Source organism: Aspergillus aculeatinus (genome assembly GCF_003184765.1).
Source record: "Aspergillus aculeatinus CBS 121060 unplaced genomic scaffold BO66scaffold_16, whole genome shotgun sequence".
NCBI lineage: Eukaryota > Fungi > Ascomycota > Eurotiomycetes > Eurotiales > Aspergillaceae > Aspergillus > Aspergillus aculeatinus.
The window spans coordinates 408,837-434,021 of NW_020291485.1; the positions used below are offsets into that span (position 1 = coordinate 408,837).

At 53.9% G+C, this 25,185-nt stretch overlaps 9 protein-coding genes across 9 annotated transcripts; 5 read left to right on the forward strand and 4 right to left on the reverse strand.

Moving 5' to 3' along the window:
• Positions 1 to 5: 5 nt before the first annotated feature.
• On the forward strand, positions 6 to 2,218 carry BO66DRAFT_347032 (WD40 repeat domain-containing protein). The gene is made up of 2 exons (XM_025644603.1): positions 6 to 273; positions 441 to 2,218. Exons 1-2 carry the CDS (start codon positions 45 to 47, stop codon positions 2,108 to 2,110), a joined length of 1,899 nt encoding a protein of 632 aa, XP_025505417.1. The 5' UTR covers positions 6 to 44; the 3' UTR covers positions 2,111 to 2,218.
• A 252-nt stretch (positions 2,219 to 2,470) lies between these two features.
• Positions 2,471 to 3,528, forward strand: BO66DRAFT_427862 (uncharacterized protein; the record flags this gene model as incomplete). The annotated part of the gene is made up of 3 exons (XM_025650371.1): positions 2,471 to 2,951; positions 3,159 to 3,379; positions 3,521 to 3,528. The coding sequence occupies exons 1-3, from the start codon at positions 2,632 to 2,634 to the stop codon at positions 3,526 to 3,528; spliced, it is 549 nt and encodes a 182-aa protein (XP_025505418.1). The 5' UTR covers positions 2,471 to 2,631.
• A 34-nt stretch (positions 3,529 to 3,562) lies between these two features.
• On the reverse strand, positions 3,563 to 6,659 carry BO66DRAFT_419556 (WD40 repeat and Utp12 domain-containing protein). Its single transcript, XM_025649822.1, has 2 exons — positions 5,955 to 6,659; positions 3,563 to 5,894 (listed from the first exon to the last, which is right to left on the reverse strand). Exons 1-2 carry the CDS (start codon positions 6,515 to 6,517, stop codon positions 3,908 to 3,910), a joined length of 2,550 nt encoding a protein of 849 aa, XP_025505419.1. The 5' UTR covers positions 6,518 to 6,659; the 3' UTR covers positions 3,563 to 3,907.
• Positions 6,660 to 12,698: 6,039 nt separating this feature from the next.
• Positions 12,699 to 14,818, forward strand: BO66DRAFT_319546 (zf-CSL-domain-containing protein; the record flags this gene model as incomplete). Its single annotated transcript, XM_025643647.1, has 6 exons — positions 12,699 to 12,842; positions 12,916 to 13,014; positions 13,110 to 13,687; positions 13,798 to 14,065; positions 14,433 to 14,684; positions 14,756 to 14,818. 6 exons carry the CDS (start codon positions 12,699 to 12,701, stop codon positions 14,816 to 14,818), a joined length of 1,404 nt encoding a protein of 467 aa, XP_025505420.1.
• A 531-nt stretch (positions 14,819 to 15,349) lies between these two features.
• Positions 15,350 to 16,527, reverse strand: BO66DRAFT_347046 (frataxin family protein). Its single transcript, XM_025644604.1, has 2 exons — positions 15,974 to 16,527; positions 15,350 to 15,885 (listed from the first exon to the last, which is right to left on the reverse strand). Exons 1-2 carry the CDS (start codon positions 16,364 to 16,366, stop codon positions 15,613 to 15,615), a joined length of 666 nt encoding a protein of 221 aa, XP_025505421.1. The 5' UTR covers positions 16,367 to 16,527; the 3' UTR covers positions 15,350 to 15,612.
• Positions 16,528 to 16,720: 193 nt separating this feature from the next.
• Positions 16,721 to 18,304, forward strand: BO66DRAFT_427867 (uncharacterized protein). The gene has a single exon (XM_025650372.1). The coding sequence runs from the start codon at positions 16,878 to 16,880 to the stop codon at positions 18,267 to 18,269; it is 1,392 nt and encodes a 463-aa protein (XP_025505422.1). The 5' UTR covers positions 16,721 to 16,877; the 3' UTR covers positions 18,270 to 18,304.
• Positions 18,305 to 18,564: 260 nt separating this feature from the next.
• Positions 18,565 to 21,454, reverse strand: BO66DRAFT_427868 (SNARE-binding exocyst subunit SEC6). Its single transcript, XM_025650373.1, has 2 exons — positions 21,370 to 21,454; positions 18,565 to 21,295 (listed from the first exon to the last, which is right to left on the reverse strand). The coding sequence occupies exon 2, from the start codon at positions 20,965 to 20,967 to the stop codon at positions 18,688 to 18,690; it is 2,280 nt and encodes a 759-aa protein (XP_025505423.1). The 5' UTR covers positions 20,968 to 21,295; positions 21,370 to 21,454; the 3' UTR covers positions 18,565 to 18,687.
• Positions 21,455 to 21,815: 361 nt separating this feature from the next.
• Positions 21,816 to 22,288, forward strand: BO66DRAFT_53066 (mitochondrial 54S ribosomal protein uL30m). The gene has a single exon (XM_025653377.1). It carries the CDS (start codon positions 21,922 to 21,924, stop codon positions 22,204 to 22,206), a length of 285 nt encoding a protein of 94 aa, XP_025505424.1. The 5' UTR covers positions 21,816 to 21,921; the 3' UTR covers positions 22,207 to 22,288.
• A 375-nt stretch (positions 22,289 to 22,663) lies between these two features.
• On the reverse strand, positions 22,664 to 25,064 carry BO66DRAFT_347053 (sphinganine-1-phosphate aldolase DPL1). The gene is made up of 4 exons (XM_025644605.1): positions 24,869 to 25,064; positions 24,253 to 24,730; positions 24,062 to 24,195; positions 22,664 to 24,002 (listed from the first exon to the last, which is right to left on the reverse strand). Exons 1-4 carry the CDS (start codon positions 24,961 to 24,963, stop codon positions 22,991 to 22,993), a joined length of 1,719 nt encoding a protein of 572 aa, XP_025505425.1. The 5' UTR covers positions 24,964 to 25,064; the 3' UTR covers positions 22,664 to 22,990.
• Between the last annotated feature and the right edge of the window lie 121 nt (positions 25,065 to 25,185).

A 25,185-nucleotide genomic window follows, 5' to 3' on the forward strand; every position in this document is an offset into this window, starting at 1 on the left:
CTCGTGGCTCGGGCTCTCATTTCGCCAGTGGCACTACTGCTCCCATGTTTACTGCTAAATTCTTACCCCAGACTGCGGCGAACGAGGAACGCGAGAAACACAAATCCAGGGTGGCACTTGCTTTGGACTTTGATCCGGCAACAAGACTTATACAAAGCAGTAAGCCCTGGTCATTGCTCCGCGGGTTGCCGAATCCAGCTTCATCGGACTACGAGAGATTCTCTCCCTTTGTGTGGAAGGATAACGCCTGGAAACGGAATGGGAGAGATCTGTGTAAGTCCCAGTTCTGCTCACAAGGTCAATCGAGTGCTTGTATTGTTTCGTGTTGTTCTAGCAACGAGGCCCCTGGTAGACTGTTGATTATCTTTTGTCGTCCTTTGAGCTACCTTGGGCCTCTCAGGGTCCCGAGACCTATGACTGACCATTGAGCCCACTGTCAGGGATGCCTGTATCCAAGCCGAGTAAGCGAGTCGTCCCCAATCGTCCGTTTCGCATTCTCGATGCGCCCCTCCTCCGCGATGACTTTTATTGCTCAACATTGGCGTATTCACCCACATCCGGCATTCTTGCTGTTGGTTTGGGTCATCGTGTGTATTTGTGGTCCGAAGATCTTGGAGTACAGCATCCTCCCCTTAGCGATCAGCATCCCTCCAACTACGTGACATCTTTAGCATTCTCCTCTGATAATGGCGGAAAAAGTATACTGGCTGTTGCAAGGCAGTCGGGGATGTTATGTTTGTGGAGTGTCTTCGACGCTGAGGTCCGATTTGAGATTAGCCATCCTGAGAGCATCACATGTGTGGCATTCAAGCAAACCAAGTCCCGCAGAACATCAGAACGCTTCCGCAACATGGAAGTTGATGTCGAGGATCTGGCTGTAGGAGATGATCTGGGGAACATATGGTATTACTCAGTGGAGTGGCCTGATGATGAGATATGGGATCGATATGACTGGAACGGAGCCATGACCTTGCTCGCCAAAATCGCTGCTCACACACAGCAAATTTGTGGAATCAGTTGGTCACCAGATGGCTCTTTCCTTGCAACGGGGGGCAATGACAACTTTTGTCTGCTATTTGAGCTCCAGACTATTCTTCCTCCGCGTGAACTCAATCTTTCAGTTCAAACTGATTCGTCATATCGTTCTTCACACCAATCCACGCGCCAGTCAGGCCAGTCAGGAGGCACAGAAGGCACAGGTTTGGCCTCTTATCTTACAACAGAGGCTGGCAGGCTTCATCATCGAAGACGCAGTCTCATCGGCAACCTGCTTCCGCCCTGGGCCTTGTCATATGTTAGGCCTTTTACCACCTCGCTGCTGAACCATACGGGGTCATTGATCTCCGGTGGTGAAAAGACAATCATGGTTCCAGCCAACCGTCAAAAACATCGACTAATCCATGGGGCGGCGGTGAAAGCGATTGCATTTGCTCCTTGGCAACCATCCCTCCTGGCCACCGGTGGAGGATCCAACGACCGAACTATCCACTTCTACCACGCGCCGACAGGTGCATGTCTGGCCACAATTCATGTATATGCACAAGTGACGGGCTTGATTTGGAGCAAAACCAGGCGGGAGATTGTGGCTACATTCGGGTTCGCCCAGCCAGAGCACCCCTACCGAATCGCGGTGTTCGCTTGGCCGACTTGTGAGCAAATTGCTGCCATCCCTTGGGGGCCGCACGGTAGTAGCTGGGAAAGCGCAGATAATGACCTCGTGGTCGATTGCGGGCGGGCACTCTGCGCTGTCAGTTATCCTGGAAGACCCCATATTTTCGAGGCTGAAGCTTCGGACGAGGTCGAAGACGAGTGCGTGTCGAGCGCAGCAAACCAAGACCGGTTAGCCGGGCAAAGCCGATATCAGCCGAGTCGACGCCGTATGAGTCGCGCCTTTGTACGGCCACGCGCTAAGGAGGGAGGCCTATGGTGTTCGCGCACGATGCACGAAGGCTGCATCATCGTAGCTTCCAGCGATCAAAGCGTCAAGTTTCATGAGGTGTGGAGCGGATCTAAGCGAAGAACAGCTGCAGTGGCGGGCTCTTTTGGGGGCAGCGGCATTCTCGAGGGCTTGGAAGGTCTCGAGAAAGCGGGGGATGAAATCATTCGTTGATATCAGCGATCCTGATACCAGTACGACGAGGGTCGTGAAGCTTGCCGTAGGTGTGTATCATTATCACAACCCGCTGACTACTAGATTGTAGTAACCCATTATTTTTTCAATGAGGTCTCTCTGTCATGTATACCTCACGGAACCTTGTGTGCCGAACGAAGGGAATCCTCCTGCCTTTGGAATCGGACCGGGCCGACGATCCTTGCTGCATGGGTTTTGTTCATACATCAATAGCGCGTCTAAACTGACTCAAGCCTTTTCCATCGCGATCTTGCATTGCGGAAACAAATGATCATCAATAGACTTACTTGAAATAAAGAGCCGTAAATTCAATCACTCGGATCTTTCTAGCCCTCAGGTGGCACATAATCCGAAGCAATATTTTTATCATATATGTAGCCCATCGCCTCCAGCAGCCTACCTCTTGAACAGTACAGTACTCAGTACTACAGCATCAACCGCTCTATTTCCCTCCAGAACCATCAATCTCAAGCCTTGCTTCTGACCTACAACCATCCACAATGGGCGCATCCACCATCCTCATCTCGACCATCCTAGCCCTCGGCGCCACTGCTCTAACAGCAGTAGCAGCAGCCACCACCACAAACACCACAGCGACAACCAGTCCATTCCCCAGCACCCTCAACATCACCACCCTGACAGCCCACAACAACCACTCCGTGCTCGAATGCTGGGCCCTCCAACCGGGCTACTCCCTCACCTCCGAGGCCGGGGTCTCCGGCAACGCCGTCCTCAATCTGGGCCCCATCACCGGCAACGCAACCAACATCCTCATCCCCGCCAACTATGACGGCGGCCAACATAATGCTCCCGCGCTGCAGTATGTTTCCCCCTCCCTTTACTTGCTCCCCATCCCTTTCACCCGCAATCTTCCAGTCCCCAGCCCCAGAGCCCCAATAGACTATAAACCATGACCATCAATCCAATCTCCTTCTCCCTCACTACTTCGTATCCCCGAACCCCCTCGTCCTATGGTTCAGCTCGGGTCAGTACAGTACCTAAAGTAACACCACTCAAAAAAAAACAGATGGGTGATTTTCCTCTCCGGAGTGGCGCACATCACGCTTCCGACCTCCGCGGACGAGGCGTGGGTGACCGGGGGCAAGAACGGGGCGATCCTGGCGCTGGACACCCAGGAGGTGAGCGCGGAGGGCCACGCGACGACGTATCCGTCCGGTCAGATGACGGTGGCGGTGGAGGTGCCCTTGGCGGAGGTGCCGGCGCATCGGGTGTTGCATTCGGGGGCTTGTAAGGAGGGGGAGATGTTAGCGTGATTGAGTGCATTCGATGGGGATATGACTTAGTAGGTGCAGTTGAGTTACCTGCTGGCTGGCTGTTGGTGTGGTATGATATGTCACGTGGCTAAGGGAAGATATATTTATGTTCTAGCCGGGTGAAGAAAACATGATTGATATATTCACACTACTCCTTCCCTCTCTCCCTTTTTTTGACTGCTCACGCCCTAGTTCTAGCATGCGATAAGTGGCGGGAAAACCGAGGTGAAAACGACGAAGAAGAAAAAAGGAAATCCAAAGGGAACCAATCAAAACATGATCCTTTACTCGTAACTCAACACATCCACCTCTCTCTCTGTACTTTTTTAGGTTGGAGGCAATAATAAAACATCCGGGGAGAATGACACCAACATTACTGTTGCCGCTGCTGCTGCTGCTGCTGCTGAAGAACGGGGGTATAAAATCTAATGGTAGGAGAGGGTGAGGTGGTAGAAGATAGGATGACAAGGTGAACAAAAAAAAGAGAGTTTTGATCTATCGCCTATTTTCTTCCTGCCTTCTTGCCCTTGCCTCGTCCACCACCGCCACCGCTGTTCAGCCGGGCCTTCTTGGAAGGCGGAGGCTGAGGAGCGGCAGTGGCTTCGTCATCAGACTCCTCCTCGTCCTCCGTATCGGCGACGAAGTCCACCATGGAGCCGACGCTCTCGGCATCCTCGTCATCCTCGTCTTCATCTTCCTCGAGGGACTCTTCCGCATCGGAGGAGCCAGCGGACTCTTCCGCCTCGACATCGAGGATGTTCTCATCCTCGTCCTCCTCTTCTTCGCTGCCTTCTTCTTCATCCTCGGAAGAGTCTCCACCGTAGTGCACGCCATTCATCATCGACTCCTCCTCATCGTAGGTCTGGTCACGTATCGACTTGGTGCGGGGTGTGACGGTGTCCTTGTTCGCCTCGGCGTCGCTATCCTCGTATTCATCCTCCTGTCCCTCCACGTAAATGATGTTCTCCTCATCCTCGCTGTCCATGGCCTCTTCGCCGTTGTGGATCGACCGTCGCAATCCGAGCTGGGCGTCCAACATATCGAGCTTGCCCTTGAGCAGGAGCAGCGAAGGAAGGCTTGAAGAGCGCTGCTCCATGACCTTGAAGAGGGTCGACATCCGCTTGAGAAGCTCGGGCTTACCAGCAAGAGCTCCACCGTGCGCGACGCAGGTCCATTGGACCCAGACGAGCAGGTGCCCGTAACGACCGGGGCGACCGGAAAGGCGCTCTGCGAGTTTCTGGAGGAGAGTGGCTGCCAGGGACGAGTCGAGGCGTTGGATGGTAGTGCGGATGATAGAGAGGTCGCCGGTGTGGAAGCATGACTCGAGCATAGCGGTGTCGTTGGTCTTGAGAGACTGGGTGAGGACGGTGGACAATGACACGCCCGAAGGGATTTGCTGGATCGCGGCGTTTGGCTTTCCGGGGATCAGGGATCCCATATGCACGTCGTCCTCAAGCTCGGCTTCGACGTCAACAATTTCCTGGTTAGCGCGCACAAGCTCACCGAAAGACGGCTCGCCAGTTTCCTCCTCTTCGTCCTCGGAGCCTGACTCTTGCTCATTACCCATTTCGACATCGCTGTCCTCCTCCTTCTTTTGCAACTGCTTCGAGGGCTTCTCGTTGTCGGCGTCAGAGTCGGACTCTTCTTCACTGTCGGCCTGGGAAACAGCATCTTCCTTGGTATCTTGCATTTCAATGTCATCTTCAATGATGTTTCCCTGCTCTACCGTGGCCCGGGACTGGTCGACATCGTTTTCTCTAGCGCTTCTGGTTCCGTTCGTGGTGACGGAACCCAAGACTCCGCCAGTCTTAATTCTAGGAAAGGTCCTAGTGCCAGTGAACAACACCTCGTCGGTTTCCTCATCGAGCCATTGGACCCGCTCGAAGACAGGAACGACACCACCGTCAGCCCAGACAATAACCAGGTCGGAGCCTTGGAACGTCGCTGCCACAACTGACACAAGCGCCTCGGAGGTAGCAGACATGGTGACCTTAATCGATGCCTCTGCTCTTCTGATGGCCTGCTTAGATCTGGCCCTCTGTTGAGCAGCACCCTTGGCAGAAGTCTGCTCAGCGGGCGTTACGAACGGCCGCGTGAAGAGTTCAATCGTGCCATCCTCAGTCACAGCGGCGAGAACTTGCTTCTCTACCGGGAGAGCATCGCCGTTCTTTTCGGCGCCGGTATACAAAGCTAGGGAGCTCACACCCTGCTCAGCCACGAGGTTCATAACAAGTTTCTGTTTCTCGGTATCGAAGACATTAATGTAGCGGTCACTATCGGATACAAGGAACAATCCCGTCCCCGCAGACTCTGCTGAAGATGTGAAGATTTGTCTGATAGGGTTGCGCATAGCATCAAACGACACAGGAGGTTCGTCCTTCTCGACGCTAACAATATACGGCGTTTGCGAGGCGCAAATGACATGGGGGTTAGAAGGAAGAGGACGCGAGAGTGTATTATATGTCGACGTGGGAGGTAGATGAATGGTTCTGAAGATATGATCAGCCGAAAGGATGACTATAGTAGGAGGTGACTTGAGCTGAATTTACCTTGTCTTCTGTCCGGTGCGGAGGTCCCACTGCACTAGCTTGTTATCTCCGCCAATGCTCCAACCCTCCTGGCCGGGCCGACTGGGGGTGAACTTGAAATCTTTGATGCCCTTCTCGTGTCCACCTGCAAGAGTGCCGACAATCTTATCATCCACAGGCGAATACATTCGAATCTCAGAAGTGTTGGTTCCAAAGGCAACGACGACATCGCCCTGATCGAAAGCGTCCCCATTGATATCAGAATTCCTCTTTCTCTTCTTCTTCGATTGATCCTTGTCCTTCTGGCGACCGGCGAAATAACCCCAGTCTAGTGAGGTAACGATCTCCTTGGGACCCAAAACATGCTCGCACTGTAACCGTCCTGTGTTCGTATCGTGAATGCGGAGATGCTGAGCACCAAGGCCTTGGATGACCGACGCGAAGAGTGTCAGTTGGTACTCTGATGGAGCGAAAGACGCCTTTAAGATTGAAGACTGATTTCCGATCTGTGTCGATCCTATTACCGCGGGCGACGCAGCGGAGGAAGTTTTCGAAGCGGCCGGGCGAGACGCTTTCTTGGCCATTTTGGATGGACTCTGCGGGTGGAATCAAGGCGATAAATGCAAATGTGTCCGTGTCGCAAAGGAGGTAGCAGAAGGCGATAAGAAGCCTGACCCCACAGCAAATTCGAGCGACAACCTCTTGACTCTGAAAGACTGTTGTGCTGGTCGACCGTCGCCGACTTTCTGGACCCGAGTTGAGGTTGCTGAAGAGGAAAAAAAAGTTCTGTAAAGATGCGCTTGGCCTGTTGCGGTTTAGCTGCCCGTGATCGAGTTCCGCTCCGGGTGTCTTATCTAATCCTCCGCTCTAGCCAAGCACAATTACACGGAGGGGTGAGGTGCCGGTACATAGCGTTCTTCCTCTAATCATCTCCTTGTCCTACAAAATCTTACGTGCAGAGAAGAATGGGTCGAAAATGATACTCTGGTATCCTTTTGATACTACTTACAGTTCAGGATTTCATGCAATGCTTTTCATTATCACCAGAAGTCATCAACAACCTCACATTACACTAACCGTGCAGGATCTTGAGAGCCAAAGAGCCCTGGAATACAGACCCTTACTACCTCAAACATATCTCGACTCCAAGCACCGATATTTTCGATGAGATCAGGGAAAAACTCTTCGCCTCGCTGTCATCTCATTTCTTCCCTGTGATCACAATCGCAGCAGCCACTCGTGCTGCCACGGCGGCAGTTCCTGGGTTACCTGCCGACAGCCAGTTGGTCAGATTCGGCATGGTTACAGCAACAGATGTGCCAGTCTTCAAATCTTCACGTCCACGTTCAACTTGAAGACAAAAACTTTTAGCTGCTACAAGACATAAACGACGTGATAGAGCAGCCCAAGAGTATGGCTAATTGAGACAACAGGCGCCATGGTTTGTGAACGGCTGCCTAGACGAGTCATCCTTTCGAAGAGCGCCGAGCGACCGGGAATCGATATGTGTCATACTCATCGAAACCCATGACCTGAAGGTGTCATGTCCTCAGTGAGGCCCAGCTTCTGATTTGATGTTAGTGGCGAGAACCTCTACGAATCTCTCACCTCCACGACACCAACACTGTTTCCAACTCATCGATGCGCGTTCTTATGAGTATGACAAATCCGTTAAATCCGTTGAATGTTCAGACCTGGCCACTCGGAGATTTGATTTGCGAAGACCCAAGGGCCTGGTTACATCAGCATTCGGACTAAACCGGATGCGATGCAAGGGAGGGCTCAGGGCTAAACCCTGGGGTTGCACAAAGTCAGCAGACCAACACATCCTGGCTTCGGGCGGCCAGCAGGTCTGTAGGCTTCCTATTAGATCCATGATGCATCCTCCCACCGAAGGCCTAACATACTCTAATCGGGTATGTCATATCTGATCTCACTTGGCCAAGGTACCATCTGGTCGACAGGGTGCAGATCGGTATGCCACCGTTTAGTGATTCGGGTCAGCTTTTTTTTTTTTTTTTTTCTTTGGAGGATACGGTCCTCATTCATCACTCACCGAGTGGACAACCTCGTTTTTTTTTCAAAAAAAAAAAACCATTACACTCTCTGTCTTGGTGTCTGGCTTCGAGGATGTTTCCGACAAAGACCAGGGTTGGATACGACCAATAGTAACCAGAAATCCGTCGAACGCGTCATCGGCGAACCAATGAGGAGGTGTAGAATGGCTTGAACTAGATAAATTGGGACTAGCGTAGCAGATGGAGTTAGCGGCAGAGAGCGGACAGGCGCGACGCGGCCGTTCGTACTTAAGGATTCTAGCACCCCCTCCGACTTTCTCTGTCTCTGTTTCTGGAGCTGAGAGCTGAGAGCTGCGCGCCGGTCACGCTTTTCCCCTACTTTACCACCACACACACCCCATTCCCTCCTCCCCTCTGCTGACCGCCCTCCACCTCACTCATCTTCCTCTGCTTTCTAAGCTGTTGCAGCCTGTATTATCCTCGGTTGCCCCTGGATATTACTCACGCGTCTTGTATCGCGTCGCGCCCTCACCCGTTCGATCCCAGCCACAGCTACTGCAGCTGCTTATTTTATTTGGGATAAATCTATTTTATTTTTTATTTTATTTTTTTCCCTTGGGGTCTTATTATTTTCACCCTCCCCCTTTCCCCTTTCTTATTATTATTAGCAACGACTTCCGTCCAAGCTCCCGAACCCAATTCCATCCGTGTCCTTCCCTTTCTCTTTACCAACGCGTTGCCAAAACCTTTAATCGGCCTAAGGCACGAACAAAGGCACGTGTGTTGAATGACGGGTGACTATTTCAACAACTCCGGCATTCAGTGACTTACCCTTGATTGCCATCTTATCTCAATTCCTCTTCAATCCCCTTTTTCCATTCGGTTCTGATATCGTTTCCCTTCACATCCGTTTGGCGCCGCTGCCTTCCGCTTAGCTAACCCACGCTTGCCGCCCACGTGACTGTTGCATTTACCGCCCGCCGCCTCTTGGCGATATAAGTACTTGCCCAGTGCCTTGTCGCATTCTCCACATTTGCGACCCGCGCTAATCTTCATCCTTTCCTGTATCTGCTGCAACTCCCGTGGCGTCGCATCAGACTGGGACTGCTTATTCAACCGGTTTTCCCTTCTGTCATCTGTCATCTAATCAGCTTACTTGCTCGCCCGCTTATCGAATCCATTCATTAGTCTGTGATAGCGCAGAGTGTTACCTATTCAGTTGATTGTTGTTGCCGTCGCTTCCTAAAATCCTTGGGTTAACTGAGACTCTCATCGGAATCGCCGCCTGCTTAGATTTTTTGTATCTCGGCCACCCCAAGGCGGGCTTTTCTTCACAGCGACCCCAAATGGCGACGCCGCCTCCGGAGGCCCCTTCTGACTTCAAGGAGGAGAAGCCTCAACTGCCGCCGTCGCCCAATGGAGTCTCGCCTGCTGGTGTCGATCGCACAGGGTACGTATCTTCGCAACCTCACTTATCATTACTTACGTCTCGTCGCTGACCACCTTCGTAGTTCCCAAGATGCTGTAGTCAGTGTCAAACCCGATGCGCCCGTCAACGGTGCCGAGAAGCCCTCGGAAGACACAAAGTCCGCTGCTGTCAATGGTCACAGTGCCGAACAAACTTCTGTTCCAAACGGCCTATTTGCAACCGCTTCTCCACCCAAGTCTCCTTCTCTGCCGAGTACAGACACACCCGCACAGCCAGCCGTCGCGTCCGAAGATAAAAAACCTTCAAACGTGGATTCAGTTGCGACTGGTGAGGGAGACAAGGCTACTGCAAGTAACAGTGAATCTGTTACTGAGAAGGCTCCGCACACGGGTGCGGACAGTCTTAGCCCCAAAAACACACAGGCGTCACCGGATACGTCAAAGCCATCAACTGATACGTCCGATGCCAAAGTGGAGAGCACTGCACAGTCATCACAGAATATTGGATCTGTGAAAACAGAACTTCCCCACCATCCTTCCACCAGCCCGTCCAAAAGCGATGCTGCCAGATCTGTTCCTGCCGCGACGCCTCTTCCAAGCGTTGACCACGAGATGCGTGACGCCCCGGTGGTTCCAGCGTCCCCGACGAAGGTGACAAGGGAGCGAGAGTCTGATCATGGTGACGAACCCGCTGCTAAGCGAACCAAGTTCGGCGGAGAAGGCGCGTCTGCAACCGACTTCAAAGTTCCTAGCGCACCTACACCGGCCCATGAAAGCCGCTCCGCTGGCTCGAGCAATGGATATGGTGGGATCACCAAGGTTCAACACAAGTTCTTGCTTAAGTCGATTACGAGCCTGAAACGCATGCACGACTCGCGATTCTATCGAGAACCCGTGGATCCGATCAAATTGAACATTCCCCATTATCCACAAATCATCAAGCAGCCAATGGATCTAGGAACCATCGAACGGAAACTCAAATTCAACGAGTACAGAAGCGCACAGGCTGTGATAGATGATTTCAGACTAATGTGCCAGAACTCCTTAACCTTCAACGGCCCCGATCACTTGGTCACAGTTGAGGGTCAGAGGCTCAGAGGAACTTTTGAGAAGCAGATGCACAATCTTCCCAGGCCTGATGAGATGGAAGAAAAGAAGGCAAAGAAACTCCCTCCCAAGACGTCGGCAGCCCGTCGAGAACCTCGGGCGGCGCCGAGTCCTAGTACGGCACGTGCTACCGGCAACTCTCCTCAGTCTACCACGTTCGCTCTAGGTCCGGAGGGTTTGCCGCTGATCCGTCGTGACTCTGCTGCTAATGCAGATGGTCGTCCAAAACGCTCCATCCACCCTCCCAAGCGTGATCTTCCCTACGCTGCAAAGCCAAAGAAGAAGAAGTATCAATGGGAGCTGCGCTTCTGCACCGAGGTATGCGAGGAAATGTATAAGCCGAAGCATTTCAACTACGCGGCGCCTTTCTACTATCCTGTTGACCCCGTCGCTCTTAACATCCCTACCTACCACAGCATCATCAAGAAACCGATGGATCTATCTACTGTACAGACCAAACTGAAGGCTGGCCAATACGAAAATGCCAGGGAATTCGAATTAGACATGCGCTTGATCTTCAAGAACTGTTTCAAGTTCAATATCCCCGGCGATCCCACATATGTTGCCGGCCAGCGTCTGGAAGAGATCTTCAACCAGAAATGGGCCCAAAAGACCCGGTATCTTGAAACCCACGAACCTCACCCCGAGCACCAGAGCGCTGCAGAGTCTTCCGAGGACGAGAGTGAAGAAGAGGCAGAGGAAAGTGATTATGATGCTGAAAAACTCAGTTTGCTGCAGAAGCAGATGGAAGAGATGTCTCGTCAGATTGAGGCCATTACTCAGAAAAAGAAGAAGACTCCTCCTGGCTCCAAGAAAATCAGCAAGTCGAAGCCTCCCATGAAGAAGGAGGTCAAGAAGCCTGGAAGCGTAAGCTCGAGCAATGTCAAAAAGGACAAGAAGATCAGCACCAAGAGTACCAAGCCTGAGAAGCAGCGCTGGGTCACCTACCAGGAAAAGCAGATTATCTCCAATGGAATCAGTAGTCTTCCCGACAAGAAGATGCAGGAAGCGCTCAAAATTATTCAGAGCAACGTTCCGGCTCTTAAGGTATGCTATTTCCCCCTTCACCGCAAAGACGGGCCGTGGAACTAACACTTTGAAAAGGGTACACAAGAGACAGAGATCGAGCTTGATATCGATGAGCTTCCCAACGAGGTTCTTGTGCTCCTGCTTCGTTTTGTCAAGAAGAACGCGCCTCATGTGATGGAGGATGAGGAAGTTGCGACTCCCACTGCGGCGACTTCTACTACAACTGCTGCTCCCAAGCCGAAAAAGAACAAACCCATGAGCAAGTATGAGCAGGAGGCGCAGATAAACATGCTTGAAAGCAACTTGTCGCGCTTCTCGCAGGGAGGCGGTGGCCGCTCACCCGACCCTGTCCCCTCTGTCGAGGCCAACGAGAGTAGTGATGATTCGGAAGATGATTCTGAGGAGAGCGAGGAGGAGTAAGTGCCTGCCAGGCAGGAAGCCTACCATTTATCTGCCATTGAGCTTTAGCCGACGGTGGTGTTTGCTCCTGCCACTTGAAGCCATTGCTAGTCTCATCTCTCACCATCGCACACCCTTTACTCTTGTTTGTCTTTCTTTGCCATGTTCTCCATACAATAATGAGCTACCGTTCGTTTCCTAAGTCATTTATCTTTTTTCCCCTAGCGACCGACCCCTTTGACATCTGGAGGAAGGTCCGATTTGTTCCTCGGACTCTCCAAAACTGTACATAAGGCGAGGCTGGGGGATCCATCGGGTGATCCGGATAATTGTCGACCTCACAGCGTGACAATATTGGAAGATTGAGTTTGCTTTCATTGGACAGTCGTCGGTTTAGCCTTGAGCTGGCGAAACGACCAGTTTTCAGGCATCGGTGATTGGACTCAGTGAGCAAAGCGTGGTGGGAGTGGTGAGGGTCTGTGTATGATTACGAAAGAAACGTGAAAACGGAAGCGATTGCGAAGCATTACTTGTGCTATACAGGCCACGTTGGTCTCCAAATGAACATCTTCTCCATTCGTAATTGTATGGAACTGTCTGGGGTAACCTTCGACCTGCCCTCTGTTCGAAGGAGATGAAGGCCTCGTTGCCTGGCACAGGGCGGTGAGCCGCTCAACGTCGCCGCGGAGGTTAAACTACTACGTCTCCGTACCCCGACAAGAAAGAGCAAAGGCAAAGTAAACATCCTCTTCACAAATCCGTCCCCGCAATCGCTACCCCAACGATGATCCCGCCCTGCGATCCAGTCATTCTTGAGAACAATCCCCAGTTCAGACATCTTTATGAACAAGTGACTACAAAGTTTCTCAACCAGGATGGTTCGACGCGCGCCAATGATGCACAGCCGGCAAGAAAGGCACTTGTGGAAGTATGTCAGCGTGGTAGTCCGCGATAGCCTTACCAGCTGTTCCTCTAAACATGGCCTTCATGCTGCGAACTAGGAATTGAACGACTGTCGCATCCGCGATGCGAGGAAGAAGATCACAAAGCAGGCATTGCGACGATTGGCGTTTGACCCCGATAGCGAGCTTCCCGACGAGGTAAGGGAGCGGATACCCCTAAGCATGCCGCTGGCTGCGTGTTGCCATCAGGCGCCAACTGACATGCAACTGTGGATACTCGTTTCTCGAACAAGTGTCGAGACCCCGCAGCCATCGTATACCTCTACCTCGAATCTCGCCCCGATGTGATCAACCTTCCTGCGGACCACGACGACCAACCCGACACCGACACCGACACCCTCCAACTCCTCACTCCAGACATCGACCTATTCTACTCCAGCCTCCCCGACCTTGCTGAGCCTCTTTCCCGCATATTGCTGGCCGATCTCGATGATCTACGCGCAATCACAGACGCAGGAACCGACTCAGATGCATCGGCCGCCGCCGCTTCCCCCGCGGAAGGTCCTCGTACCCGCGCCCGCACGCGTCAGACAACAACCGGCACCAGAAGAACCGCAGCGCAGCAGATCACTCTCTCCTCGCGGCTGGACAAGCGCATCCAGGCCCTGCGCCACAGACAACTGAGCGAATTACCCGCAGCGCGGACCCGCATGGCTGCGACAGCTGCCGAAGTTCTGGCGACGCGGGCCGCGGTGCTAGAACGGACGGTGATGCTTCTGGAACGGGCGAAACATGGGGCATTCGCGCGGGCCACGAAGGCCAAGGCAGAGCATTTGGCCACGGTCGCGCAGGGGCTGGAAGGCAGGCTCAGGTATGGTCATTCTGTTCTCCTTCTGTTTCTTCCTTCCCATGAGGGCTCGATTGATGCCTCTGGAGGAAATGGAGGCCGTGACTGACTGTCAACTTGCTCTGATATATTAGTGTTATGAAGCTGGAGATTTCGGCCTCGATCCATACCCCGGAGGTTGTTGCGGCGCTTGGTCGGTACTGGGATCATCTTGAGGATACGCGGGAGCGTCTGGAAGAGAGGCGTACGGAAGCATTGGAGGAGTTGAGAGCGTATGGTCTTGTGGCAGAGGAAGGATCCGATCGAGAGGAGGGCGCGTCTGAAGATACAATGCGCTCCGGGCCCGAAACCATGCAAGAGATTTACTGTCGATACTGGACCCTGATTCGAGAGGTGGAGAAGGTGAGAGGCGAGGCACGGCAGATGGACGAGTTGCGATAAAGTGATGCTTGATGACAGTTTGACATGATACCCTATTTCATATGATTTGCCAATGCTACGTATGCCAGTCTCATCTCTTGTCTGGGAAGATGTCAACAGTAGTCTAGTAGTGATACTCAGGTACACTTAGTGGTCCCCGGTGATGGCCGATGTAACGTTACTGTACCTGACGATAACCAATCAGCCACCCCGCAATCAATCAATCACCTGACTCGGTCCGGTCCCGCCAAAAGTTTTCCCTTTGCGATAAACTACTCAGTCAAACCAAATAACTTTAATCTCCAATCTGAACGATTTCACTCCCTTCCCCCCAGAGAATTGATACCAGTCCAAACAAAACCCCAACCCACTCACAACTTCTGTCCACACAACCTCCAAATCGAAAATGGCCGACGACGCGATCTCCATCTACGACGAAATCGAAATCGAAGACATGACCTTCGACCCCAACCTGCAGATCTACCACTACCCGTGCCCGTGTGGCGACCGGTTCGAGATCGCGATCGACAACCTCCGCGACGGCGAGGACATCGCCGTCTGTCCTAGCTGCAGTCTGATGATCCGGGTGATTTTCGATGAGGTGAGTTTTTTTGCTTGTGGGCTTGTGGGCTTGCGGACGTGTGGCTAATTTGTATTCTTCTCTCCATGCAGGCTGATCTCGTCAAGGACGACGATAAGAACGGGTCCGCTGGCGCGGTTGCTGTTCAGGCTTGAAGTTTTCCGGGGGAAAAATAGTAATCCCATCAGTGGAATTAGGGCTTGCTTAGGCCTTCGTTTTCTTCCTTGTCTGGTGGACTGCGATTGGTTTCGAGTCGAGATTCAGGAAGAAAGGGGGGGGATTTTGGCTGCGTGGGATGGAATGGGCTTGTCGGTCTCAGGTTCCGTGAATCATATGGGCTTGAGTTCGATGCTGAGGTGGTGCGTGAGGAGATCGGGGTATGGTCATATCTGAACCGAGCGTCGTTAGACGTGTAGGGCTTACACTCGCTCGGTTGTTCTGGGGATGGGTTGGATGGGCTCAGCTGCCACCCATGACTGTGGGCAGTCCCGACTGGGTTGGGTCCACCACACCTTTGACCCGTCCCAGCGTGGACACTCATTGACCTACGCACCGCGGGTCGCCAGTCCCAGTCCCAGTCGCAAACACTGGGTGGCGCGACGCTGAACTACCCTCTAGTCCTGTGCAAATCTCTCAACCACAAGTTGGTCGCGACAAGCCAATCACATGCCATTCATTGGCTTGGAGAGCAAGTACCTAGCATACACTTGGAAGCCTACAGACCTGCGCAGCAAGCAGACCAACCCAACCCATCTCGAACCCTATATAAATTGGTCTAGCGGTTCCTTGACAGTCGCAATCACAAAAAGCACAAGTCTCCAGAAATTCTCCCTAGCGCAGTCAATAAATTTACATGACTCCTTTCTTATAGTCACAAAACACCACCCAGTAAAATCATTCCTTCAGAGCCACGAACAATCCGTATATTCCCGATAATACAACCGTTCCCCTAATCCAACTCACTGTAGATATCCTTCGGCAAGTTCAAGGTCAATTCATGGTTCAACAGATCGGTCAGATTCGTGCCATCGCGCAGATAGATCCACTGCCCATTGGCGAACGGCCGGGAGTCCTGCTTCTCATGCATCTGGTCGCCCTCGAGCACCCAATCGAACCGCTTGGGGCCGGAGATGGGCGAACTCAGCCAGATCTGCTTGTTGGGGGGCTGCTTGTTGAGCACGTATACACCGACACCGGGGACGGTGACGTTCATGACTCCGGCCTAGCCCGACACATACACAGGCAGAATGTTAGCTTGGAAGCGTGGCTGGTGGCAGCGGTAAAGGGTGGGGGACAGGGCCACAACGCACACTATATTCGGCCTCAATCTCCGAGCCCTCCTCCTGACGAGATTCCACCTCCTCGAGAACGGTGTTCAGGTAGTGCTCGGCGTAGTCATGGTACTGCCCATCGGTCAATGGGGACGGCTCCGAGACATGGGCGGCGGCGCCGGCGACATTGTGCGATTGCGGGTTCGGGGCCGCGGGGTCGGCGGAGTCCGGGAAGATGCCTTTGCGGGTGGAGGGGGTGGAGTGGAAGCTTCGTTGCGGAAGGAGGAATCGAGTTGTAGAAGTGGAAGCTGGGGGTTGCGAGGAAAGGGAAGCAACTGCTGCTGCTGCTGGGGCGAGGTGAGCACCGGCGCCGGTGCGGAGAGCTGGACGAGCGACGGCGGCCACGATGGCCCGGGAGGCTCGAGAGTACATGGTTGATGATGGTTTAGTTGGTTTGGATTGGATTGTCTTTGGGTGGGAATTACTAGACGGAAAAGCAAGACGGACAAGAGACGAAATGAGCAAGAGGATTGAAGTGCAGTGCAAAAGAGAGCACTACCGATTAAGAATGGAGAATGGAGAATGGAGAAATGGAAAGAATGGGGGGAAAAGCGGAGATGATTTCATCAATGATCACAGCATAAGGCGGCATAAGGTAAGCTGCCTCGCTCGCTGATTGGATTGGTCGGACGGCAGAAGCACCGTTCCAGTTGCTACCAGAGGTATGAACTTCGTTTACTTGTTCCTACTTCTACTTCGCATTTATGGATGTTGCCTGCTACCACCCTCTGTTGAATCTTCGCACACACTCTCTTAGCTTTGGATGAGATAGTTCCCCATATCATGCTGGCCGTGTTGCTCAGCTCCCCCAAATCTCCTCCAATCTCTCGATCTACAATGCCGTTTCATCAATAGCGATCACCACCCGGCACACCGATACTAGATGTCCGCCTCCCGGCCCACCTGGAGGTATATCACCTCAAGGGTCACACTCAATCATTGTCCTTTCCGGCATTACGCTCGCCTTGAACCGAAGGCTGTCATTGTCAGCCAACGGAAGCTTAGCTTGAACCAAGCTTACCGCAAAAAGCATATGCTCGTGATACCCGTGTATGAAGGCAGCGCTCTCCAGCAATGGGTGACGGCATACGCCACCTTTGGCAACTATCTACCAGGCGGGGTTTTGGGGCCTCGCAATCTCCGCCCGCCCGGCACTCTGCATCTGACCGTGGGGATGATGACCCTGGACACCAAATCACGCGTCAAAGCAGCCTGTCGATTCCTCGAGTCTCTCGATCTCGACGCCATCAGGCGCCTGGCGGATCAAGAGGCCTTCCGACAACACGTCGGGTATATCCCCGCCGAGCCCTCGCAGCAAGACAAGCCTTGGGCATCATCCCCAGGTACCCGGCCCCGACCACTCACGGTCTCCTTCGAGAGCCTGGTGGGCTTCCCTTCGCCCGATGCAACCCGTCACCTCTGCACGGTTCCCGTCGATCCCACTCTCCGCCTTCACTACTTCTTGATCTATCTCCGCCGGAGCTTCCACCAAGCCGGCTTCTTCTGGGACGACCACAGCGACGAGGACGAGATCTCGGCCTACCGGCTGGAAGACGATCGGTCCCCTGCCGAGCCGTCGAGTGACGGGGAGCTGGCTGCGGATTCCGCAGCGGCGGACCTGGTGGAAATTGGCTCGGATTCATCCTCCTCCTCCTCCTCCTCCTCCTCCTCCTCCTCCTCCTCCTCCGTAACCAAGTCCTCTTCTTCGCATGAGGAATCACTGGAAGACGCCTCCCGGCTTTCCAACCCAAGCAACGCACCCCCGCCCCCGCCCCCGCCCTCACCCTCGCCAAGCTACAAGAGAGGATGGAAAATCCACCAGATTCATACGACCGTAGCAAGCACGAGTTTCCGGGTGGGTGATAATATTCTACAACACTCGGTGGACGTACGGGGTCTCATCGACCATTTTCGGGACTATTATCTCGACGAAGAGAAGACGATGCCGCGCTGCGAGCTAACCATGGACGAGCAGTTCCGGTGGGAATTGGATGTCTTCCATGAGTGTTCTATGGAGGAGGAAGGAGAAGATGGCTACGAGGGTTGGCATGTGGAAGAATCGCCGAAGAACCCCTCGGAGGAACCCACGGCAAGCGCCCAGGGGACGTCTAGTCCTCCCGCCAAGCTCAATTCCTTCGTCTGGGCCAAGAATGTGCGTCTAGAATCCCTCCAGCTCAGCCCAGGTGGGTTTTACGACCGGTGTGATCAGTCCACCCCGGTTGGGAGAGCGCGGAAAATGATGCTCAAGGTTATCGCGCAAAGGAGCTTGCTATGATAATACAAGAGAAAATGTGACCGGGAAAGGAAAAGCTTTAGTTGGAAATGGGCTCATATGCGTACGGGTATTTGTACATGTAGATTCTAGAGGTTCATCTGAGAGGACATACATACCATACTCAGCAGCTCTAGTTGCTGGCCGGCCTCCTACAACTGAATATACAGAAGCAAAATCTGACCAATGCTCTTTGTTTGATCTAAGAGGGAACGCAGCCTGCTTTTTCCTCTGTAGTTATATAAATGCGGTTTATAAGGAATCAACAATTACCCAAAACCCTCTTCCCCGGGCGGGACACCTAAAACGCCACGCTGGAAACAGACAACCAGAAAATGCCACCGAACATTGCCAGCCGGCTCCCTTTTCTGTCCAAGGCCGGGAGAGCAAGCCGACAACAAAAGAAAATGCCATAAAAAAATCACCGGACCTTGCTCATGAGCGTCTCCATGCCCCGTTCGACCGACAATTCCGCGGCCTTGGCCTTGATGGCGCTGACCATGCTGCGCTCGAAATCGTCGCGGGTGCGCACGACGGCCTCGACCCAGGAGAGCTGCAGGTCCCAGTACTCGGTCTTGAAGCTCTCGTAGACGGCGACGAGGGCGGGGCCCTTGTCGGCCTCGAGCAGGCGGACGAGCCAGTCGACGAGGCGCCACCTCTGCTTGATGGTGCCGGCGAAGGAGTCCGGGTAGTTCTGGAAGAAGGCGAAGACGGTGAGGACGTCGTCCTTGAACTTGTCGGTGTAAGGGTCGGCGTGGCGGCGGAACTTGACGCCGCGGTTGCGGACGGAGGCGAGGTAGCGGACGAGGAGCTCGTCGGAGAGCTCCTCGACGAGGATGTCGATCAGGGAGGGGTGGAGCACGGGAGTGTAGTCGGCCATGTAGTCCTCGAAGGTGGAGGTGATGCGCTTGACGGCGAAGTCGCCGTACCACTTCGGGGTGAAGAAGTCCGGGATAGTGGTGCGGAAGTCGACGGCGAAGATGAGCTCGACGAACTGGTTGAGGCAGTGGGTGCTGAGGTCGACGTAGCCGTCGCGCAGCGCCTCCAGCTCCGGCAGCGCCCGCCCCGCCATGTACTTGGGGTCCACGATCGTCTCGAAGTCCCGCTTGAACCGCGTCAGGTAGCCCAGCTGGCCCGTCTCCTCGTTGTCGTCGATGCACGCGATCTGGTCGTTCGCGATCGCGATCAGCCAGTCCTGCAGCAGCTGCAGCCCCTCGAGCTGATCCCCGCCGGGCGCCTTGTACTTGGCGCACTCCTCGTCCACGAGCGCCTGCCACGCCGTCTGCCGGCTCTTCAGCACCGCGAACATGGCGTCGATGATGCCCTCCACGACGTCCGTCCGCGACGAGGCCCCCGACGCCATGATCTGCTCGTGCAGCATCCGCCACATGTCGGGCAGCGTCTTGGTCCGGAAGCAGCCTTCCGGATTGGTGTCCAGCGAGTCTGGGATCCGCTCCACGAGATTCTTCTTCTCCGTTTCGGCGATCCGTTGCGTCCAGTCCTCCACGGCGCGGATGATGATGTTCTGCCACTGCCGGATCAGCTCGGGCTCGCGGTCGTCGAGCAGGTTGGGTTGGAGGTCGGCCGGTTGCCAGCCCAGCTTGGCCATCTTCTTGTAGTACTTCTCCGTCCAGTGGATGATCGCGAGCAGGTTGTCGGCCGGCAGCTCCGGGTCGTTGATCATCCCAATGAAGAGATCATGGATCATGCGATGATACATGTTCGTGTACGTTTTGTAGATCTTCCACTTCTTCGGCATCAGCGGCTGCATGCCTTGCTGAACCGTGTAAAGATCGTTAAAGAACCACCGGAAGCTCTTGTCCAGATTGTCGGGGTTGGCTAGGAACTCCTCCTTAGCCTCTTCGAACTGGTTCTGGGCATAGAACTCAATTGCTTTCAGGAACTTCTCCTTGTAACCCCGCACGGTCTTGGGCCCCACGTTCATCGATTTGAACCGATCGGCCAGGTCCTGGTGGTCCTTCTGCGCCTCTTGCAGCGCACGCACCGTCTCGTCGTTCTTCTCTTCGTTCATCACCACCACCGCCAGCCGAACGACCATGCCCGGGTTGTCCGACTGCACCAGCGGAATGAGGTTCATGCAGGCCGTGCCCAGATGATCATCGAACCAGTCGATTACGGAATCCAGGCCCTGGAAAAAGTCCCCCAGCGTCTGCTCGCTGCTCGAGTCCTGCGCCTTGCGGATCTGATCCATCGCCTCGTCCCGGAAGTCGCGCAGCCGGGAGATCTGCATGTGGGCCTTCAGCAGGTTCGGCTGGTTCTCCAGGTCGTCGTCGTCCTCCCGCAGGAGATCCTCGACCACCGCCAGGTTCTCGCTGAACATCTCCAGCCCTTTCTTCATTGTGAGCGTCGCCTCGAAGTTCCGCTGCACCTTGGCCAGCTTGTCGATCTGCGAGAAGTCCTCCACGCTGTTCTGGGACTCGGCGCACAGCTTGTCGATGCCCTGCAGCTCGTCCTTGGTCTTGGACACCTGCCGCTGGCCCTCGGTGAGCGCGTTGATGCTGCGCTGGACGGACTCCAGCTGGTCCCGGAGCCCCTCGCGCAGCTGCGCGTCGACAGCGCCCTTCTTCCGTGAATACTCGGCCTTCAGGGCGACGATCTTGTCCAGGTCCTCCGGGTACCGGAGGATATCTTCCAGTCGGGGCATGGCCACTGTGCCATTGTTGTCTTCGCCTCGCGCCATTGCGGTCGGAGTTCTGTCGTTCTCAATGGAGGTGATGTGTATTTAGACGCCCGTGTAGAGGTGTATTATCAAAAGGGCCGCGATCGGGAAGCTGGCTCAAGCTCCGAGAGGTACGGGGGGGTTGCTGGAAAGAGAAGGCAGATTATATCGACGTCGAATACAGGTTCAGACCAAGTATCTCTGTGTTATATGTCGTATCTCGTGAGTAGGAGTTCAATGCACCCGCAAGGCTGTACGGTCGCAAGGTGAGATCAGAGCGACAGGTGATTTGTATAGAATGAACGAGGAAGCCCCTCTTGACACGCGCAGCGCTTTAATTATAGGGAATCTATGAGATAGGGTGATGCAAGTATCAGTATCAAAACCCTCCCTTTTCAAACAGACTGTAGGAGTAACACTGACCAGTGGCTCATCCTCAAGTCTTACCACACAGCTGGAAAATCCCTCTCGTTGTTCATGCAAAGCTGTTCGATAGCACGGAGTAACTAAGTAGTCTCACCTTATCCTCCTCCCCCGTAATTCCCGCCCGCCGACCGACGCAAGCCACTCGAACCCCCGGCAGAAAGCCCGCCTCACGTGACTCCCCGCCTGGCAGACCGACGGAAGATCGGGAATTTTGCGGCCGGAGCGATCGCGATGGAGCGCAGCGCAGCAGCAGCAGTATTCTTTCCAGACACGCGATAACTTGCTACGATTGAGCAATTGGAACAGAAACACACAAAAAACCCCAAACTCCGAAGCATTCGCCTACCGCATCAAATCATTGCAGTCGCGTCACTCAAAACCTTCCTCCACCTTCTATCCACCCTCGCCTCCAAAAATTCGATAACCAGTCAACAAAACTCCGCAACCCCCGAGAACCATCTACGCTCGTATAAATAAACCCTCTCGAGCTGTCCAACACATTACAAGAAACCCCCCACCCTCCACCACAACAAATCCACAAAACTCACAATGAGCTACTTCCGCATCACCCTGGTCCGCTCCGCCATCGGTCTCCCGCGCCGCACCACCGACGTCCTCAAGGCCCTCGGCCTCAAGAAGCGCATGGCCACCGTCTTCCACGCCGTCTCGCCCTCCGTCGCCGGCCAGATCATGAAGGTCAAGGAGCTGGTCGAGGTCCGCGAGGTGGACAAGCGGTTAACGAAGCAGGAGGTGCGCCTGGAGCGCAAGCCCGACCCGGGCTACTACGTCGAGAAGTACTCCGGGGCGGAATACAAGGAGAACAGAACGGCTTGAAAAAGCTGTCCTCTTTTTTTTTTCCTGAAACTTCAACTTTTTTCTTTCATTGGTTCTGTCTAGCCCCGTTTTCTGCTGCTTGCTTCCCGTTTTCGCGGCTTTTTTTTTTCTAATCCTTATGTCGTGTCCAATCTACGCTTGACCACCACAAATCCTTTCTCCGTTTCAAGGGCTGTTCGTCTGGGGAAGGGGAGAAGGGGGTGGATTGAACTTTCTGGTTATGTGATTTTGGGAATCGAAATGGGGAAGGAATCGGACATAACAATTGCATATCCCAGCAATGGCTTGCAACGGTGACGCCTTGCACCTCTGGTCGGGCTTGTCATGCGTCGGATTGGAGATTTCTTCGAGGAGGGCTCGAAGGAGTACTCTCGAGTCCGGACCTTGCTGGGTCCTTCTTGCATGAAGCGGTTCATTTTCGGGTTTGGCTACTCCACTAGCCAAAATGTGTGTGTGTGGCTCTAGCAGGTCAATTTTCTGCATCCTCCATCGGCCCGGTCATTTGTACTATAGTATCTCTTTTGCTGCCATGTTCTACAGAATGGCTCTGTTCATGTGAATCAAACATGCCTGATACCAATACTGCGTGGATTTCTCATGATAACAATAATACCCGATTGTTGGAAGAATAGAAATCATGCAAAAGCCGCTCATGACACCGACAAACCGCAAATCAACTATTTGCACAAGGAGATGACCTCATTCGAAGAGTTCGTGCGCGAGCTGCCTCTCGCGTTTCCAAGACTATATAGACAATGCCAATTTTCTTAGGTCACAGACCTGTCTATGCTTTATACAGAGTGTCGAGGAATCCCTCTGCCAGGCGGCTGACGATGCTTTTGTCCGGCATGCTACCAGCCACACCATAGAGAGCTGCGGTGTCTCCACGTTTGACAATATACGACTTGCCCTGCCGCTTCCTCTCCTCGGCCTTCTCCAGCTCCTTCTCAACAACCTCGACCAAATCATTGGTAAGCGCATCCACTACCGAAGCTGTGGGAACAGTGAAAGCCACGTGGATAGCAGGAGGTGTTTGAAGAGCGTTCAGGTGCCAGCCCTTTGCGGATAAATCATCAGCAATATCGTAAATATCAACGGCGTCATTCTTGCTTTCGAAGGCGACGACGCTGACCATGGGCTTTCCGACGATCTCCAGGTTCTTCGACAAGATTGAGTGCTCCTTGATTGACGACTCAAATTTCTTCGCTGCGCTAACAATTTCGTGGCAGCTCTTGATGTAACCAGATTCACCCACATTCATCAGACTAGCCCAGCAGCCTGCGATCAGCGCACCGGGCCGCGAGCCGGCGACGGATGGAGACGCATAAACGCCTCCAGACCAGTCAGGGTAAATGAAGTACTGATAGCTGCGGTATACCTTGTTGCGGTACAGAAGCACAGAGTTGCCCTTGGGCGCGAAGCCATACTTGTGAGTGTCCACGCTAATGCTGGTCACACCGGGTAGACGGAAATCAAAGCCGCCCTCTTCCTCATACGGAGAGGCAAAGCCCGCTTTCTTGAGAAACGCGATAACAAAGGAGCCCAGGCAACAGTCGACATGTAGGGGAATCTTGTACGAGGTCGCCAGTCGAGACAGAGCGGGAATGTCGTCAACAATACCATGAGGAAAATTCGGCGCAGATCCGACAATAAGAACAGTGTTGGAGTTGATCAACCGCCGGACTGATGGAATATGGACCTTATAGTCCGGGGCCGGGCAAGCAACGCGGTGGAGCTTAATCTTGAAGTAGTTGCAAGCCTTGATAAAGGCAGCGTGGGCGGTGTCGGGAATGATCCTTCAGAGGATATCAGCAAGTCGACGGGCACACATGATTTGCGAAGCGCTTCTACTCACATCTCAGGCTCGGTGACACCCCGTTCGGTATATGCTTTCTGCCGTGCAGCAAGGCAAGCCATGATGATGGATTCTGTTCCGCCGCTGGTCGTGACACCCGCGCCATCGGAGGGGGCATTGAACAGCTCGAGGACCTAAATGACATACGTGAGCTGACAATCCCACACGAGTCAAAGGAGAGAGTTACGTACCATAGCGACAACTTCAGCTTCCATCTTCCGAACACCAGGGAACACATCTGGGTGAATGGGATTCGCGACACCAAACTGGCCGAAGGCTTCCGCTTGTAGCTTGAGGAGATCCTGCCCTCCATGATACACAGCACCGCTGACGCGACCATCCTCCCAGCGTGTATGTTCCATATTCGCCAAGTTATTCAATTCGGCGCGAATCTGCTCGGCCGACCATCCTTCCTTGGGTAGAGTCAGATACCTGGTGACACCAGGACCGCTGGCGACGAGTTTCGACTCTAAGCCCTCGATCGCTGTGGACACTTGCTTGTCAACCTGGCCTTTAACGCCGGGGAATCGCAAGAACACGGAGTAGCAGAAGAGACGGACGGCGGAGTAGACATTGCGGATGCTGCCGAAGAGGCCGTAGCCGCGGAGTGAATGATACGCCTTGCGAACGTAGCGGAGAATGAATAGAATGAAAACGATATTCCGAATACTGAGACACGAATGATTGAGTTGTTTGTTAGTGAGACCGGAACCAAGGACAAGCTTGATGGTTGCCCCATGGGCTAGGGACTGTCCGCGCTGCCACGCGGGGAAAGGCAATGCGGTGCAGATGATCTCATGAACTTACACATCCAGTTGCAGAGCTGCGAGTTGCGAGTTGGGAGCCCTGCTGTAGCCAAGCAGTTTGTTCTGCAAGGCAACAGGAAGAACAGACGATGCCATTATGAATGAATGGTCAGTCGATAAGAAGATGGGGGGGGAGGGAGTCGATTGAGGACGACCTCCGAAAGGATGACGAAGGTGACTGGGGAAAGAGAGGAAAGGGCCGCGGGCGGTTACTGCAGTGTAGTTCGGTCGGATGGTCCAGGAAATGGAAGCCGGCGGCGATAAGTCCGCCCCTCGGAAGGCTGCCTCGGCTTCAACGTTTTCCACATGCCACATGCC